We start from the raw sequence: 19,192 nt of genomic DNA, 5'->3' as shown, positions 1-19,192 counted from the left end.
CAGGTGTTGTTCTTTAGAGCATTCCTCAATAATTCCCTGATGCTAATCTCTGCTTTAGAGCTTGCTTACTACAAAATACAACCTAAGACAGGATAATCAAATAGTGAGTCCATTCTGTTTGGTGGTATATTTAGTATTTATGTTTTAAGTGGATTTGGGTCATTTACTGGGTGAATAAGAAGACAATATAAATGAATGGAAGTGATAGCTGATAAAAACTGCTAAAATAAACATCTTGTAATTACAAATCCAAACTAAGATGTTAACCAAAATGGTACTGAGTAGAGCATTCATAATAACAATAGTAAATAATTTCTGGGTCCTAACTAAGTATCACGAACTATGCTAAGTACCTTATATATATTAACTGTCTAATCCTCTGAACCAGCGGTCGCCAACCATTCCAAACTCACGGACCACTGGTTGGTGACCGCTGTTCGGAACTATCCTATGAAATAAGCATTATTATTCCCATTTTATAGATGAGGAAACTGAGGCTCAGAGAAATTAAGTCCCTTGCTTAAAGTCACATAGCAAGGAACTGATGAACAAATTCTGGTCCATTCCACTCCAGAACTTGTGTTTTCTATCTGGATTATGGCCACAACCTCCTAAACGGACTCCCACCCCTGTTTATATCTCACTCTAAATCATTTTCATATTGCTGCTAGAGAGAATTTTCTAAATTATAACTCTGACCATGGCCTTTCCTACTGAGAACTCCTTCTCCTTTGTCTTTTGGACTAAATTCAGACTCCTTAGCATGGCATTTCCCCATCCTCATCCCTTGCCTCTTGTGGGTGCTTTCTAATACAGTTATATAGAAATGTCCCTAACCATAAAGATGTTTTATTTGTTTGCCTAGGAAATGACAAGGGCTACTGTTTACTGCGCCTGCAATATGTCAGACTGCGTGCTTTATGTCGTATACACTGCTTCTTTTACTCCTCACAATAACCTTATGGAATAGGTACTATTATTCTCATTTTACAGTTGAGGAAGTTAAAGATCACCAAGGTTAGGTAACATCATAACAACGTTAAGGGCAAACCTGAGCTATGAAGTTAAATGTCTGGCTCTTGTACTAAAGGCATTCTAAGATGTTTATTAAATTAAGTAGTTCTCTATCTTCTTCATCCTATGAACACCTTGCGATGCACAATGTAAAAATGTATATAGAAGCATTTTAATGCCACAGATGCCTGACATTTAGAATCTACTTTAAAATTTGTGTACCTACCTGCATGAGATCTTGAAGACTCTCAACAAAAGAGATCTCGGCTTCTACCATATAAAACTCTGCCAGGTGTCTCCGGCTCTGAGAATTCTCAGCTCGAAATGTTGGACCAAAGGTAAACACTTGAGTAAAAGCTCTGCAATTCAAGATTAAGAGTATAAAAATAGGATTCACATGATTAATTTTAAGTATTTAAAATACTCAGTGAGCTCTTAAAGAAAAAGAAAGTTTTGGGCCTCTGTCTTGTCCACAAATGCATACATATTAGCTGCTGTATTTCCTTAATGGTTGATAATAATAGTTTCATTAAAAGGGTTACATTTATAGAAACTATTTTATCCTGAAGGAATTTGCAAATGCTTTACAAACCCTATGGCTCACTAAATATAGAATGATAACCACCTCTGGGTGCACTCTACTGCAGCTGCCTACATTTCACAGCAATCAAGAGCAAAGTAAACGAAAAATACCACAGCCCACGAAGCTACACAGAGAATCTAGATAGTAACAGTTAAAATTAGAATTTCATGTAGATAAAATGGGTTTATTATTTTTTAAATATGTGAAAAAAGAATATCAGATATATATGGTGATTTGCCTTGTTCAAAGTTTACCCAACCACCCAAGTTTCAATTAATGCCAAGTGAGCACTAAAATGTGGAGGTAAGGGTGGATTTTGAAGAACTGTCTACTTGATCCACTGGTTTTCAAAAAGAATTATAGCTCAATAATGCCAACATGAAAAAGGTATTTTTAAATTCCTACAGAAGTGGACACTACACCTGAATTCATTCTTTAACACTTATAGTCTCCTCAGAAACAGGGCAACAACTGAGATTAGATCAAAGGAAGTAATGATTATTTATTGAGGACTATCTAATCTTTGAATTTTAAGGTTTTGCTAGGGGAAAAGAAGAGGTGTGGGATTCTCAGCTATCATCCCTCGCTTTCTTCACTTGTCTGTCATCAAATAACATCAGAAAATAGTGTAGAGAATAAACACACTGTGAATATGCATACCAGTTTTAAATTTATCTACCTATTTGAAGATACTCTGAGAAGCAAAACAGTAAAACAATTACAGTGGAAATAAAAAGATTTATGTTTTCTTTCACAAAAGGCCATTTCAGTTAAGGCCTAGTTGGTAAGAAGCTTAGGAATTTATGTTTTGGTTTTACAGTCATCTTACTGAGACCATGATCAGTTGATCTCTAAGAACTAGTTTCTAATGGAAAAATAAACAGTAAGAATGCAAAAATCATACTATGGCAACCTCTCTCCCAAGATTCAGATCCAGACTCGCCAATTAGAATGTCCTTGAAAACACTAAAACTACCTTGTCCCCATAAACAAACAAAAGACAAAGAAACAAAAATGGCTGATCCTGGTCCTAGCCGGTTTGGCTCAATGGATAGAGCCTCGGCTTGCAGACTGAAGGGTCCCGGGTCAAGGGTACATCCCACAATTGCAGGCTCCTCCCCAGCCTGGGCCCTGGTCAGGGCATGCAGGAGGCAATCAACCGATGTGTTTCTCTCACTTCAATGTTTCTCTTTGTCTTTCCCTCTCTCTTCCACTCTCAATGGAAAAAATATCCTTGGGTGAGGATTAAAAAAAAGGGCCAATCCTGCTTTTCCTTTTACATTCCCTCCAATTCTGCTAATTTTAGTTAGTCCACCTACTCACTCCAACCTTACCCCCCACTTCTTCCCCACTGCCCACATTTCCTGTATCATTTTGATTGAGTACAACATTATATTGTTCACACTTCGGAAAACTCTCTGAAATCGAGAGACTTTTCTTTATCTCCAGATACTGTCTTGTGTGTAAATAACTCTTGTTTTGCTTAGAAACCTAAAACAGCTTTTAGTCTGCCACCTATCTTTTCTTACTCCAGTCCCAAACTAGTACAAGTTTTCAAACTCAAATCTGATTTATCAGCCCTAATTTTAAAATATTTCAAAGGACAATATTCAAACTCCTAACTTTGACTCAGCTGTCTTTCACAAAGGTTTTCTCCAATGAAGACATTCTCCTTACACGGCATGCCCTGCATGTTAGGCCTCTGCACAGGCCGTTCCCACTCACTAATGCCCATCCTTGCTCCTCTCTCTCCAAATGGCAAACTCCCACCTATCCTTCAAGACTTGGCTCAAATGTCACTTTCTCTTTGTAACCTTGCGATACACCCCAGAATTTATCATTCCCTCCTTTTTATGACTATAAAAATCTGTTCATATATTTATTACACAGAACATATCACTTTGAAGTGCAAAGTGATATATATCGGTATCTTTCTCCTCCAATGAACTATGAAATTTTCCAGAGCAGGAGTCATGCTTTATTCATATTTGTATCTCTGGTGTCTAAGATAAAACAGGTGCTGAAGTTGAATGAATGAGGACTAATGATGATGACAGGCTTGCTCAGTTGTGAACTCAAAAAAGAACACATCCTCGCAAACAGCAACATTATAAACATGTACAGAAAAATACTCAAATATACAGGGAGGGGCAATAGTAGGGTTACAGTTGTAAGTACGTGAAACGATTTATTCTTGTATTATTATTTATTAATTATATTTTCTATATGATCATCTGTAAACCCAATTTTGACCCACCTTGTATTTTACTGTGGCTGTTACTCAGTACCTAAAATGGGTCAAATAATCTAGGTCTGTCCTAAACAATAAATTCAAAAATTACAAAGCCTTGGGTTTTCCAATCTATGACTACATAATCTCTAGGTAGATTGACAATAGTATATCTAAATAAATCAAATGACAATTTCTTTTTGGTACTGCATCATAAGAAATTGTATGTACAGATGTTCACTAACAATAAAGGATATTTTATTGAGATTTTCCAGGGTATAAATAGAAATGAGATGACCTCAGCAAAATTTAGTTTGAGGGCTCTGAGGGAGATTACAAGAAATGGGCAGTTATATTCTGGAAATACAAGGAAGGCCAAGGGACTGCTGCTCAAAGGAGGCATGCTATTTGTATTATACGAGGCACTGAGAAAACAGTGATTTCTAAAAGATTGACCAGTTTAGTCACAAGGGCATCTGCTTCTCCCACAGCAATTCTATGTGGGGTGCTCTAAAATGAGTTGCAATAGAGATGTTTTATTTAACAATGGTTAATAATTTCTCCTAGCAATGCAGGGTAAGCTCTCTAGTATGAAATACAGAAACAGATCAGCAATTTCATTTTAATTACTAGTGACCTGGTGCATGGATTCGTGCACATTGAAATTAATAAGAAGAAATATTTTAATACCGCTATTCGCCCTTTCTCTATAATAGAAGTGTCAACCAAATTCACGACCGACAATGACAGAGTGAAACACACGTATGCCATTGGCACCACCAGCGAGAGCTTTATGTGTATCACACATGCACGAGTCAACTTAGCCTTTTATAGATACAGAATAAACTTGCTTAATTAGACCTGTTTTCTGATTTACTAGTAGGTAAACTTTTCCCAGCCCAGTGAAGCACCCCAACTTCTCCTTCAGGTAATTTTCAGCAGTAAATATCAACATGAAGCAGATCATTATTGTAGATCATGGAGGGAGAACAAAGGGTAAAATATTTAACTACAGCAGTGTTTGACTATATTCTGCACAGTGAGAAAACCTGAAGTCATTTTCAAGGTTCACCATTTCTTACTTCTTTTCAGTCGGGTCAAGTTTCTAAGCTTTCTAAATCTCCGTCTTCCAACTAATGAAAATAGGATTCCACCGAGTATCATATGTACTCACTCCAGGATTTCTGTGAGGATCAAATGAGATGAGGCATGGGAAAATGTTTCACAAACATTTGGTTAAAGTGTAAAATGTTTGCACTTGGCTATAAAACAAGTCATGTTCCTGGGCTAAAGAAACTGAAAGGAGGCTAGTTGCTAGGGAGAGGAAGCCGGTGTTGCTACGTGACGTCATTACCTGGAGTTGCTACAGTGACCGTTTCTGGGCTGGGCTGTGGGCCGCATTTTGTGTCATGGGGTCTCGGCAGCGTTAACTGTGATTTGGTGGGCTGTTGCTCCAGGATGGTTGCTTTGTGGGCACCAGGTCTGTAGTGCCCTTTATTGTTAAACCAGAGGACCGGTGTATGCACCGTGGGATCCCTCAGCCTGGCCTGCAGGACCAGGCTGAAACCGGATCTCTGACATCCCCTGAGGGGTCCTGGGTTGTGAGAGGGCGCAGGTCAGGCTGAGGGACCCCACCAGTGCATGATCAGGGCCACCAGTGCATGATCAGGGCCGGGGAAGGACCATGGGAGGTTAACCGGCCTGGGAGGAACTGTGGGAGGGCTCTAGGGCATGTCCAGCCCATTTCGCCCAGTTCCGATCGGCAGGACCCCCGCATCAAGCTAACCTACCGGTTGGAGTGTCTTCCCCCTGGTAGTCAGTGCAAGTCATAGCAACTGGTCGGATGATGGGAGGGACACTTAGCATATTAGACAGATATATATACACACACACACACACACACATATATTAGAGGCCCAGTGCACGAAATTCGCACGAGGGGGGGTGCGGGGGCGGGGGGTGTCCTTCAGCCTGGCCTGCACCCTCTCACAATCCAGGACCACTTGGGGATGTCCAATTGCTGGTTAGACTGGCAGTTGGACATCCCTCTCGTGATCTGGGACTGCCGGGTCCTAACCACTCACCTGCCTGCTCGCATGATCGCCCCTAACCACTCTGCCGGCCTGCTTCATTGCCCCTAACTGCTTGCCTGCCTGCCTGATCTCCCCTAACCACTCGTCTGCCTGCCTGATCACCCCTAATTGCCTCTGCCTCGGAAGGATGTCTGGAATGACATCTGAAAGGTTGTTCAGCTGTCTGATCTAATTAGCATATTATGCTTTTATTATTATAGACTAGAGGCCCGGTGCACAAATTTGTGCATGGGTGAGGTCTGGCTGGCCTGCCCAATTAGGGTTGATCGGTCCAGGCCAGACAGAGAGAGGGCATGCGGGAGGTTGGCCAGCTGGCCCTGCCTCCAATCTGGGTGGAAGGGCTGATGGGATGGGAGTGGGGCAGCTGGTGGGGGGTGGGCGCCACCAGCAGTTGGCTGGCCAGCTCTGCCCGATTGGAGTGGGGGGGCAACTGGGGGCAGGGCCGGCCCGGAGGAGGGACCCTGGTGGTTAGCCGGCCTGCCTTGCTCCTGATGGGGGAGGGGGTGTGTGGCCGTGGGTGCTTGGCCAGCCAGCCCCGCTCCTGTTTGAACTCCTGGTTGAGGGGACAATTTGCATATTAGCTTTGTTATATAGGATAAATAGTAAAAATCAGGCTCTAATTGAGGTACCCAAGAGTTAAGCATTATTCTACTAGGGTAAGTAAAAACTGATAGCCATGGTGCTTCCTCTGAATTAAGAGAAAGATAAAATGAGAGGAAGGTTTGTTGAAAACTGCCTAACTCAGCATCTAGTCTTTGTGCAGACGAATGTTTCAGTCCTTCAGTAATGATCCCCTATGTCAGTGCCCTGTGTTCTGTCAGACAAGCAGGGATGGCAGGAGGAGCAGTGATAGTGGCTGCCATTAGCAAGCGCTCCTTGTGGGCCAGGCATTATGTTTAAGAGCCTTACAGTTAACTGCTTTATAGTTAATCCAATAATGTATGTATTGCTATTTCTAGTTTCAGACTAAGAAGCTGAAGTCCAGAGAGGTTAAGAAGCTTTCCCCAAAGTCACAGAATCACAGCCTAATAAGTGGTCGAAGCCAGATTCAAATCCAAATCTGACTCAGCCTTAATTATGACATTAAAATAATGATGCTCCTAAGTGAACATTGACAGTCCCCCCCCCAAAGATAACTAGGATAGCTTGTTATATTTCCCTTCCTTATGATGAGCGTCATTTGTTTTCTGTGTTAAAAGTATAGCTCTCTAGGATATGCTGTCTTCATGTAAATAATGAGAATGATACATTTACATCAATAATTTATAACCTTTAGCAAGTCATTTAGCCCTTCTGTTCTTCAAATTCTTTCATGAGTGAAAAATGGTGGTGGTGGGGGGGAGCTTGGCATTAATTTCTAGTATCTTTGATATGACTTCTGTTTCTAGGTTCCTGTGAAATTTCTCTTGTTTAATTTATGCTGATTTTAAAATCCACAGAAAGCCATTTGCAACAAGGCTTGGACCAACCAACATCTAAAATAAAATCTGAGAACAGGGCCATTTCCAAAATAAGATACAAAACCAGGTGAAAGGCCAGTGCTGAGAAGAAACCAGCAGAAAAAGAAAACACTCAGCACTACAAAGCATTCTTGTGCCAAATTATGGAGCGAGGAGAGCTATATTAGGAAAGTCCACCAGCTTGGAGTTGATGTTTAAGATAACAAAAGGACACTCAAAACACACCAACCAAGACAGCTACGAAAATGGCTTTTTAAAAATAAAGACTGGTTACCAAACAAGGTTCTTCAAAGGCCCTTTCCTCCCTTGTGGGGCTTTTAGGAGGCCCTAAATTGGCAAGGGGAATACTATAAAATGAGCACTGGTTGCTTGGCCATTTATTCTTTTTGGCCCTGCAATTTAAGAGCTGATCTTTATACTTTGAAAGGGCAGAGGAATTATTTTTCTTTAGCTGGGGAAGAACTTAAGCAGCATTCGGCGCATCAGCAACTTTCCCTCGGGCCTAGCTCCCAATTTCCTATCACTTCTGTACTGTCAGTTCAGTAATGTTCACTGAACTGAAGTGAACTGCAGACAGCTTTAAAGTGGCTTGTAAACAACCTTTGTCTACTTTTATTTAGAAAAGGACTTCAGAAAATCATCACTGACTTTATGACTGCTTTGTATCCACTGGATTATCAATAACGTGACGTCTTTGTCATTCATTATTTCTGCAAGCTTAACGGAGTGGACGCGCACCTTTCAGCTTTCCCTAATCCTCCATCGTGCAACCCACTTGGTGGAAGGGTATAAGAGAGATGTAGCTCTCACCGTTTCATCAATTCACATCAGGATGCCTTAGAGAGGAATGCACTCTAAAATCTAAAAATTCTTCTTTACCATTACTGCTAAACATTTCTGCAAAATTAATTTTCTTTAGCATGTCCTAAATAATTGATTTGCTTTGCTTGAGGCCCAAGCAAAATTTAATCTTAATTATATGATAAAATCCAAAGTTTGATAGTCTGACAAGAAACCTGCAAAAGGGAGTGCTGCAGGGGTGGCTACTCTTCTTTGAGATGACATCTGAACTGGGGAATGACATCCCAGCAAAGGAACACCAAGTGCACCCCTAAGGCAGGAGAGAGCCTGGCTTGTTAAAGAATAAAAGCAGCCCAGCAGTGAGATGTTAAGAGATGAGGTCAAAGACCTGGGAAGGTATCAGAACACATGGGGCCTTCCTTACAAGCCATGATAAAGAATCTGTATTTTATTTGATATGCCTTAAAATATTCTCTCCTCTTGAAATATTTAACACTCTGTTCGACTAGTTTGCCTCCTGTACTAGTATATTTGACGTCCATCCATCTCCGCATCCTTCTGCATTGTCCTCTAGCTGTTCGTTAAATACTAGCATTTCTCAAAATGTGGCCTTAGACCAGTGGCTCTCAACCTTCCTAATGCCGCGACCCTTTAATACAGTTCCTCATGTTGTGGTGACCCCCAACCATAAAATTATTTTTGTTGCTACTTCATAACTGTAATGTTGCTACTGTTATGAATCATAATTTAAATATCTGATATTCAGGATGTATTTTCATTGTTACAAATTGAACATAATTAAAGCATAGTGATTAATCACAAAAACAATATGTAATTATATATGTGTTTTCTGGTGGTCTTAGGGAACCCTGTGAAAGGGTCGTTTGACCCCCAAAGCGGTCATGACCCACAAGTTGAGAACCGCTGTCCTAGACCCTCTTCTTTTCTCAGTGTATACACAATCCCTAAATCATCTCACTTCAGGCAACAATTTCAATTTAACTACCTATTGGCACATAATTCACAAGTTTATATCTCTGCCCAGACTACTTCTCTCAGCTCGAGAGCATACATCCACCTGCTCAGCGGATCATTTCACATATCACAAGCAGGATCATGCCTCTCCAACTCCCCACTTTGGCTTCATCTTCCTCCAACCTTCCTAGGTCTTTAATAGCACCAGGTACTACTGTTCATAGCACCTTTCAAAATGAAAAAGTTGACATCTATAAATGTGATTAGGCTGTAAATTTCATAAGCGACCTTACCTGGTTTTTGGTTCATTATAGTGTCCTCAGTCTCAACCCAGTGCCTGACACACACTAGATATTTAAGATGTGTCAAATAAGCAAATAAGTCATTTTTCTAGAAAATATGCTGATCTCCCAAATGAATCTCTGAAACAGCGTTGGGATAGGGGTGAGGACAGAGGAGTAAGAAGAGGAAGATGGTAAACAGAATATTAATTACTAAGCAAAAAATTCTGCTATCCTCTGAAATAATATTTCACAGAAGGCACTAGAGATAACAGAATCCGTTTTTGGAAAAGTGACTGTCCACACACCAGTTTTGAATGTGCAGGCAACAAATAATCTTTGAAAAGGACTAGAGCAGGTGAACTTCTCTAATTAGCAGAGACTTTATTTTTGAGAAACTACAATATTGCTACATGAAAAAAACTACCCTGTCTCACTCTATGCACACGGCAGCACCTGATCCTTTGGCTTCTCCATAGTGGACACTAGCAAGTTAGAACGATTATGGACATTTTTATCATTCCTGCAATGATAGGTCCTTCAGAGGACTACTAATTGATATGAGGTCTTAGAAAATAACATTTGCTTAAGGGTCACAATTTGTTAGTTATTCTTTCTCACTGAGTATTTACCTTCATGTTTCAATACCACACGAAAGTCATCTTTACAAAAAAGATATATACATTGTGTCAACTGCATCTACTCATGCCTAGGTCATCCCTCTTATATTTCTCACATTTAGCAGTTCTTGTACTAAGGACCACGGAGGAGAACAACACAAAGTAATTTCATTTAATTAAGTGCACTACATGGTATTTACATAGTATGTAAGTCTACAAAGATTTCAAAGGTTACCTTTCTGGAGGCCTGATACTATAGAAGTAGATGAGTCATGATAGCTTTGAAATATCAACACTTTCCTAGGCTTACGTCCTGTATACATCTATACATAACCTCACTTTTTAAAGGTTATAGCAGCGATAAAACACTCTATATAGACTTAAATTGAAATCCTGGCTCCTCCACCTATAAACTAGCCAAGTTAATTTCTTTGAGACTAAATTTCCCCCTGTGAAAATGGGGTTAAGTACACACATATCATAAGGTTATTATAAAGATGAAATAAAATATGTAAAAAGTTTAACCTAATACTGACTATAAGTAAATGTTCAACAAATGGGTATAGTTGTTTGTTTTTGTCTCCTTCTTTTCCAAAGGTCTACAGTTCTCACTTGGTAGGTCTCAAGACCACTTTATACTTTTAATTATTGCAGATCTCAAAGAGATTTGTTTATGTAGGTTATGTCTACCAATATTTCCCATTAAAATGGATACATTTTAAAATGTTGTCTAATAATTCATTTAAAAACAATGACAAACTCATCATATGTCAAAAAGAACATTTTAAAAATAAAAATTCATAAGAATGGCACTGTTTTACATTCTTGGAAACGTCTCATATCTGGCTTCACAGGAGACAGCTGGATTCACATATCTCTTCTGCATCCAATCTGCTGTGCTTTCACATGCCGTGAAGACGTCAAAAAACTTCACTGAACATTTGTGAGAATGGAAGTGAAAAAGGTAAATACTATCTTAGTATTATTATGAAAATAGTTTTATTCTCAAAGGACTCCCTTGAAAGGATCCCTAGGGGCCCCAGGAAACCTTCAGGCCAAACTTTGAGAACCTCTACCACAGGCAATGGTTCTTAATGAGGAATATTAACTGTGGGCTTTACTTCTATTCAGATAATCTAGGGAGGGTCCCAGCCATTAGTATATTTAAAAGTTCCACAAGTAATTATAATGTGACTCCTGATTAAGAACCAGTGCCCTAAAAAAGTTTAGAATCCCTAATCAATATACTTTTTAAGAAGTTTCTTGATAATAATGATAATTATGATAAGAATAATAACAATAATGTATGTTGATGAGGATATGGAAAAACTCTCTGTACACTGCTGGTGGAAATGTAAAATTTTGCAGCTGCCTTGGCAAAGTTTGGTGATCCCTCAGAAAGTTAAACATAGAATTATCATATGACCCAGCAATTCCACTCCTGAGTATACACCCCAAAGAAATGAATAAAGGTGTTTAAACAAAGCCTTGTATGTAAAATTTTATAGCAGCATTATTCATAATAGCTAAAAAGTAGAAATAACCCAAATGTTCATCAATGGATTAATGGATAAAATGTGGATTTTATTCAGCCATAAACAGGAAAGAAGTACTAATATATTCTACAATATGGATGAACCTTGAAAGCAATATGCTCAATGAAAGAAGGCAGACACAAAAGACCACATATTGTATGATGTCATTTCTATGAAACTTCCAGAAGAGGTCATTCTACAGAGACGGAAAGCAGAAGAGTGACTGCCAAGGGCTGGGGAGAAGGAGAGATGGAGAGCGACTGCTTCATGGGTACGGGGTTTCTTTGTGGGTGATAGAAATGTTTTGAAAGTAGAGAGTGGTGTTGATTGCACAATGTCACTAATAGTAAATTTTATGTTATAGGTATTTTATCACAATAAAAAAATTTAATGTTTATTGAAACTAATTGTCCACCAGGCACTTTACACACATTTTATTTCATCCTTGCTACCCTATGAGGTTGGTGATTTCAATTCACTGTAGAACTGAAGAAACTGAAGCTTAGACTGGTTAAGAAACTATTGCCAAGTAGCAGAGCAAAGCTGGCTTTAACCAAAGCAGTCTGACTCCACGGCCCACTTTCTGTTGTGCTGCATGTATGCGCTCTCCAAATCTAACCAAGCACAGCACACTACCACCTGTTCCATAGAAGTTCTGTGCCCTTAATGCCACTGTTACCCGGCTGGCTTTTGCCCTGCTACGTAACATGGTCATTCCAGTCTTGGTGGCTATTCCCGAAACACCTTTCTTCCTTTGCTTGCTATCTCTGCAACTGCCACTCCCTACCATTACAGCTGCTTTTTCTGTCTTGTGCTTTTCTCCATCTATATCCTCTTCTTAGTGGAAAGGGGATAGTCATTTATAAGCCTTGATAGTCAATCAGGATACATTTTCATTCCATTATAGGTTACAAAAATGTTAACAGCCAATCTACTTTATAGCTCTTTTGCCATGGGTACTTTTGCTCAGGCTCAGGGATTTACCAACAAAGAATTGTTTTGTGGTATCCACCTACCCCCCTTTCTATAGCTGCTTTCCGGTCCGGAGCCATTGTGGAACTTTGTGGAGCCTGAAAGGTTGGACTTGAGTAAAAGGAGGCTTTGTAATAAATGCTTGCATGGTCTAGAGCTTTAGCATGCATTAGGACCCCTTGCGGGTTGTTAAAGCAGAGCTCAATGGACCCCATTTCAGAGTTTCTGCTTCAGCAGGTCTTGGGGAGCTTGAGAGGTTGTTTCTATAATTTCCAGGGATGCTGCTGGTCCAAGGACAACACTTTGAGACCCACCAATCTCCAAAGTGGCTCCCCATCTTGGCTGCATAGATTAACCTAGGGTACTTCAAAAAACAATCTTGATGTCCAGTCCCATCCCTAGACCAATTAAATCTATTTTTCAGGGGGTATGAATTGAAATACGATGCTTCTGTATTTTTTAAAAGGCTCCTCAGAGCCCTGGCCAGGTGGCTCAGTTGGTTGGAGCAACGTCCTGTACACCAAAAGGCTGTGGGTTTGATCCCCAGTCGAGGCACATACAGGAGGTTACCAAGCAATGTTTTTCTTTAAAACCAATACACATATCCTTAGGTGAGGTTTATAAAAATAGCCCCTCAACATTCTAATGTACAGTCAGAGTTAAGAACCACTGGTCTAGACTAATTACCAATTATGACTGAAGTAAAAGGCACAAATAATTAACACAAAAGGTGTTATTTCACAAAAAGAGTACCATGTACCTACGCTCTATAGACACTGAATGAAATAAAAAATTTCTAATATCCTTGATGAACTCCAAATCAGAGCTTGGTCCATAAACACGAAAGCACAAGGGGACCATGGCAGACTAGAAACAAACAGAAGCAAGATGCTTTTAACGGAGCACTTAGCCTATATGAATAGTGCAGAAAATCTCGATTTCTCTGCATTCATTTCCCTGAATTCTACAAGAGGAAGAAGAGGAGGAGGATAGAGAGAGTAGGAGGGAGGGGGCAGAGGGAAGAGGGAGGAGAAGAGGACAGACACACATAGAATACAAAAAAGGCCTGGGCTCAGCAGCAAGTGTTTCACATATGTACCCAGTGATACATACAGGAATTTCACAGATGCTCTGTATATAATAGCAAAATGTGGAGGAGGGGGAGGGAAATAGCCATCAGTAATAAAAAGGAATACTTGCGGCATACTCATACAAAGGGATACCCTAGAGTAGTGAAAATGAACAGACTATACAACATGGATATAACTTAGGAATATAATGTTAGGTGAATAAAGTCAGTCACATACATACATACAGATGATGGCACATATAAAATTCAAAAGCTTGTAAAACGGAACAATGTATTGTTTCTAAATACACACATATGTGATGAAACTATAAAGAAAAGGAATGATAAACACAAGCTAAAGGCTAGTTCTCATGGGTGGGGAAGGGGATGTGATTAGAAAAGTATACACCAGACACGAAAGAAATGAACCATTTTGGGGGGACCTAGGTGTTAATCTTTATACTTTACCTATAGTATATCTATTTAAAAAGTTAATCATTTTGTATCTATACATTTAGAAAGTAATAAAAAAAAAGAGTCAAGATGAGCAAGGTAATGGAACACAATAAAGAAGTTAAGCGACAAAATTATACTAAAAGCTACAGGCAGGGATTGGTACCAAAAGAGTTCTTCAAACTTCCTACCTTTCCCTCTCTCTGACAGTCCACTCAATATAATTCAACGATTAGCCATAATGAGTACCTACATAGGCCCAGAAACCTCCAAACAGCATTTGACATGGGGACTGCAGTGCTTTACAATCTGGGCAGAGGCCACCTAAATCTGCACTGTCCAGTATGGTAGCTACCAGCCACATGGGGCTATTTAAATGTATACAAATTGAAATTAAGTACAATTAATAAAAATTCAGTTCCTTAGTCACACTAGTCCCATTCCAAGTGCTCAATAGCCACTTGTAGTTACTGGCTACCATACTGAACAGCATGGACTCAGAACACTGCCATCACTGCAGTAAGTTCTACTGCACAACACCGAAGTAAACTATAGAAATCTCAGTAAGTACAGAAGATATCAACTGAAGACAATGTGTGTTCAGACAATGGGACATGAAGAAAGAGATCAATGGAGGACAGAGCTGATGGCTACAGATTTTGAATTTGTTCCAGTGCCTAGTCATACAGATTCCATTTTTCCAACAGCTATTGCTCTGCCATGCCAGGCCTCTGTGGCTCCCCTTCCCTCTCTCACATCTGCTGCTTTATCAAACGAATGCCTCACTTCTTCATGTTTGCAGGCATAGCTTTCCCTTTCTGATAAGACAGCTCTCTTTCTGAAAGGCATTGACGCACAACCCAACAATTTTAAAGTAAAACATATTTCCAGCTTTTGTTAACTTTCCAACAATATGAACACATGACTCTCAGAATCAGGCTTTTCTAGGCTCTTAACTCATCCCTGGGCAAACTATAAGCCATCTTATTCATCATGTTCTAACGCTGAGGATGAACCAACTGTTCCCGAATGATCCTGCCTTCACTTATAAATATGCCTCTAAAGGCCACAAAGAAACAGTGCTGCGCAAATACTAAAAACAGATATTCTTCATGACATGGATCATGGTATGATCTACACAGCAGGTAAAAAATTTCTGGATTGAACTATTTGAGTAGTTATCCTCAAATTCCCAAGTCACACCAAAGCCTCAACAGCTATGTATGAAATACTACTATTCACAAATCAAACACATATTTTGGCTATAAGAGGCATGTATGAAAAATGTTGAGATAATCCTTTGTACAGTAGTCCCTAAAGTGCTATCTGACTTGAGTTCGAATGTACTCATTAAACCTCATGCTATACTGCCCTGAAGCAGAATTAGGAAGAAGCACAGAATAATGATCCAGTTGAAGAAACCAAGTAAAAGTCACTAAATGATGTTCCAGATACAAAATCCTTTAGGTTTTAATCTTTATCTCACAATCTGTATCATGATTTATACACTAAATCTGCCTCTTAAATGTGAAATAAGGCTGGCTCAGGTTTTGCATATTCTCTAAATTACAGAGATTTATGTGAGACATCTATTTATCTATCCTATGTATCTGTTTCAAAAGGCAAAACACTGGTTTCAGTTTTTCAGTGTAGGGGTAATAAAGTATATAAAAAGAAATAAAAATAAAGTAAATATCAGCCAATATATGTGACTAAGCTTATGTGTTACCAATTCCTACTGGTGAGAAAGAAACAAAAACCGTGGCTGAGTTTCTTTATTAGCAATTTCTTTGAGAGAGCAAAGATGAAATTTCCTTTTATTTTGTGTAAAAGAAAACAAATTTATTTTGTTTTTGTAAAGTAAAATATACAGCAGTGCTTCAGGGATTTCTATAATGTATGCACATAGATTACAGGTGAATTTATTAAATTCTGATTTTTGTTTAAAGAAACTTAATTTTCTAAATTCATGCAAAGAGGAATTCTTAGCAAAAACATGGAATGTAAAATTCAAGTTTACTTTCATATATAAGGGTACTTTAAAATATCTAAATAGACCCAAAATAATATTATTCCAAGCTTGTTAATGCCATTTTCTATGAAGATTTTTCTCCCAACTGGAATAGATAGATGAAATAAGTCAATAGCACAGAAGTAATTCGAGCCCATAGATTATAGCAGTCAAGAAGAAATAGAGAGAGCAGCCTACAGCCTGGCTATATGTCCTTATCTTACAATTACCATTATCTACCATGAAGTCATATTCTTTTATTTCTTCATCAACAAATACTTATTAAACCCCTAACCACTATGGAAAATATAGACAGAAATAAATCAGGCATAGTATTAACTTTAAGGAGCTTATTGATGAGTAGGGCAGATAATAGGCCTAACTACAAGCTAAAATTATAACATTGCTAGGAAAAAATTAGAACAATTCTGCAACCTTTTGAATAGGACACAAAGATCACAAATCACATAAGAAAACAATGGATAAAGCATATGCTAACAAAGTTAAAAACTCTAGTCTTCCAAAGACAGCACTGGAGAGATGGAAAAGAAAGGCAGCACTGGGAGAAAATACTTACAACACATATATCTGATAAAGGGCTAGTATCCAGGAAATAGAAAGAACTCTTACAAGTCAATAATAGTTAAGATAAACAACCTGTAGGTAAAAAAACTGAAAAGGTAGTTCATAAAAGATATTAAGAATGGCCAATATGCATGAGAAAGAGTTTAACAATATTAGTCTTCACAGAAATGCAAATTAAAACCATAATGAGCTATCATATACTTATTAGAATGTCTAAAAAATACTTGATAACACTAATTTTTGTCAAAGATGTGGAGCAAATGGAACTCTCGTCTATTGCTGGTGGGTATATAAAATAGCATAGGTATTTCACTGTCAACATAATTAACCACAGCTCTGAGCAGCTTATGACCTAATCTGCTCTTATCGTTTATTTCTGATTCAATCTTCACATTCTGACAGGTATCTTATTTCTGTATCCCAACCCCGTCCTTTGTTCCAGGTTTAATTTTATGTTCTCACCTATCTCATGAGTCCTGAATCCTGGCAGAATCACTATTTGTCCCAATTCTCTGCTTTGGGTAAACCACAGGTCTGCTATTGCTGTAAAACAACTTCATTACTGTGTCAGCTGTTCTTCCTGGGTATACCACCTTGCCTTCTTTCTTTGGCTAGTCCTTTATAATCACCTTGGGCTCTCCTGGTCTCAGTTATAATCAATACCATCACCATAGCACTTACCATTTCATGTCAAACAGATAAACACTGGGCTTTACAAAGTTTCTAATTCTCACAACAGCTCTGCAAGTGGCCATTATAATTTATCTTTATAGTTAGGAAGAGGAGGCTCAGACATTATGCTTATAAAACTAGTATGTAAAGAAGCTAGAATTCCACTTTATGTCTTTCTGACTATATTTCCTTCAATTAACAGAACCATTCACTTGGACAAATTCAGTACTTGTGGCAGGGATAACTTTATCCTAGTAGCCACTTAACTCTGTTAACAGCACTGGTGAACTTTATATATCAATGATTGGGGCTTTCCATATTTTAACATTCTCTTTGGTGTCCAACACAGTCACGTACCATACAGATGAACATAAAAATTACTGCTGGGTCAATAAACACCGTAGATATTTTTAGGAAGAAGAAAACAAGCCAGGGGAAAACAACAACAGCAACAGCCAAAGTGACATAAATTCTCTTTGTCCCGAACTCAACCAAAATTCTGCAAACATGTAACAAACTCAGACTCCCCACTTCTCCTAAAAAAGTAATTAAAAACACCAGAGTAAAATAGATTTGGATAAGGTTAGACCAGGGGTGGGCAAACTTTTTGACTGGAGGGCCACAATGGGTTCTTAAACTGGACCGGAGGGCCGGAACAAAAACATGGATGGAGTGTTTGTGTGAACTAATATAAATTCAAAGTAAACATCATTACATAAAAGGGTACGGTCTTTTTTTTTTAGTTTTATTCATTTCAAATGGGCCGGATCCGGTCCGCGGGCCGTAGTTTGCCCACGCTGGGTTAGACAGTAACTGAAAGAAATTAACATCAGCTTTGCTTTTTGTAGCTTCAATTACTATCCATATTGTCAAATTACCAAAGATTAATTTGATGTCTCACTATAGTAACCTGCATTTGCTTTTAGATAATGCCAACAAGCATTGCATTTCATGCAAAATGAGTTCTATTTGTATCGCTACTCAAAGGATTAATTGGGAATTTAAAAAAACCTTACATCAAACTTGCTTATTCCAAAAACAGTCAATCCTTCAGATATTGTTTGCTTAGCCAGACCTCAGCAAGTTAGATAGTAGAAGGGTGAGGCTATTTTCCCATATACTTAAAGGGGGGGAAAAGGCAGGCTAGTCATATCCCTCACCAAGGAATGCATGCTAGAAATGGGTAGAGAACCCATGTTTAGATTTCTAAGGTAGAATGCAAATACTGCATAGTTAGAAATATTAGACATTAAATTATTCAGAGACACTAAATCACCAGGCAAACAATGCATAACCTAACTAACAATTAAAGAAAAGTAATATCACTCAAGTTGGTGAGAATAAAGTTAAAATAGTGAATTACACACAGATATTTATATTCATTCCTTCCTGAGACAATCCTATATAATAAAAGCTCAGCGACCGAACGGCGAACAACTGGTCAACCAGTCGCTATGATGCACACTGACCACCAGGGGGCAGACTCTCAACACAGGAGCTGTCCCCTGGTGGTCAGTGCGCTGCCACAATGCAGCAGCTCAGAGGGCAGGACCACAGCTGCTTGGCTGATTGGGATGAGTGGCGCTCCCAAAGCAGGTTGATCCCCAAAGGCCACGCTCTGCCACCAGTGCACAAATCCCATGCACCAGGCCTCTAGTCTTAAAATAATCCTATCTAATAATAGACAAACATGGTAATTAACCGTACCTCCGACACGCTTCCCACTGGCTAATCAGGGCTATATGCAAATTAACTGCCAACCAAGATGGCATCTGGCAGCAAGGCAGCTGAAGTGAACAGGAGGCTTGCTTGCTCCAGTGATGGAGGAAGCCAAGGTT

The 19,192-nt window shown here is 39.1% G+C and overlaps 1 protein-coding gene across 1 annotated transcript in view; it reads right to left on the bottom strand.

The window, feature by feature from the left end:
- Nucleotides 1-19,192, bottom strand: part of NARS2 (asparaginyl-tRNA synthetase 2, mitochondrial (putative)) — a 116,504-nt gene that overhangs the window by 35,059 nt on the left and 62,253 nt on the right. The window contains exon 8 of the mRNA XM_006759881.2: nucleotides 1,241-1,373. Coding sequence (XP_006759944.1) covers nucleotides 1,241-1,373 — 133 coding nt within the window. The remainder of the gene's footprint in view (nucleotides 1-1,240; nucleotides 1,374-19,192) is intronic.

The sequence above is a fragment of the Myotis davidii genome, unplaced genomic scaffold, assembly GCF_000327345.1.
Source record: "Myotis davidii unplaced genomic scaffold, ASM32734v1 scaffold916, whole genome shotgun sequence".
Taxonomy (NCBI): Eukaryota; Metazoa; Chordata; class Mammalia; order Chiroptera; family Vespertilionidae; genus Myotis; species Myotis davidii.
This window is presented reverse-complemented; position numbering and strand designations above follow the sequence as displayed.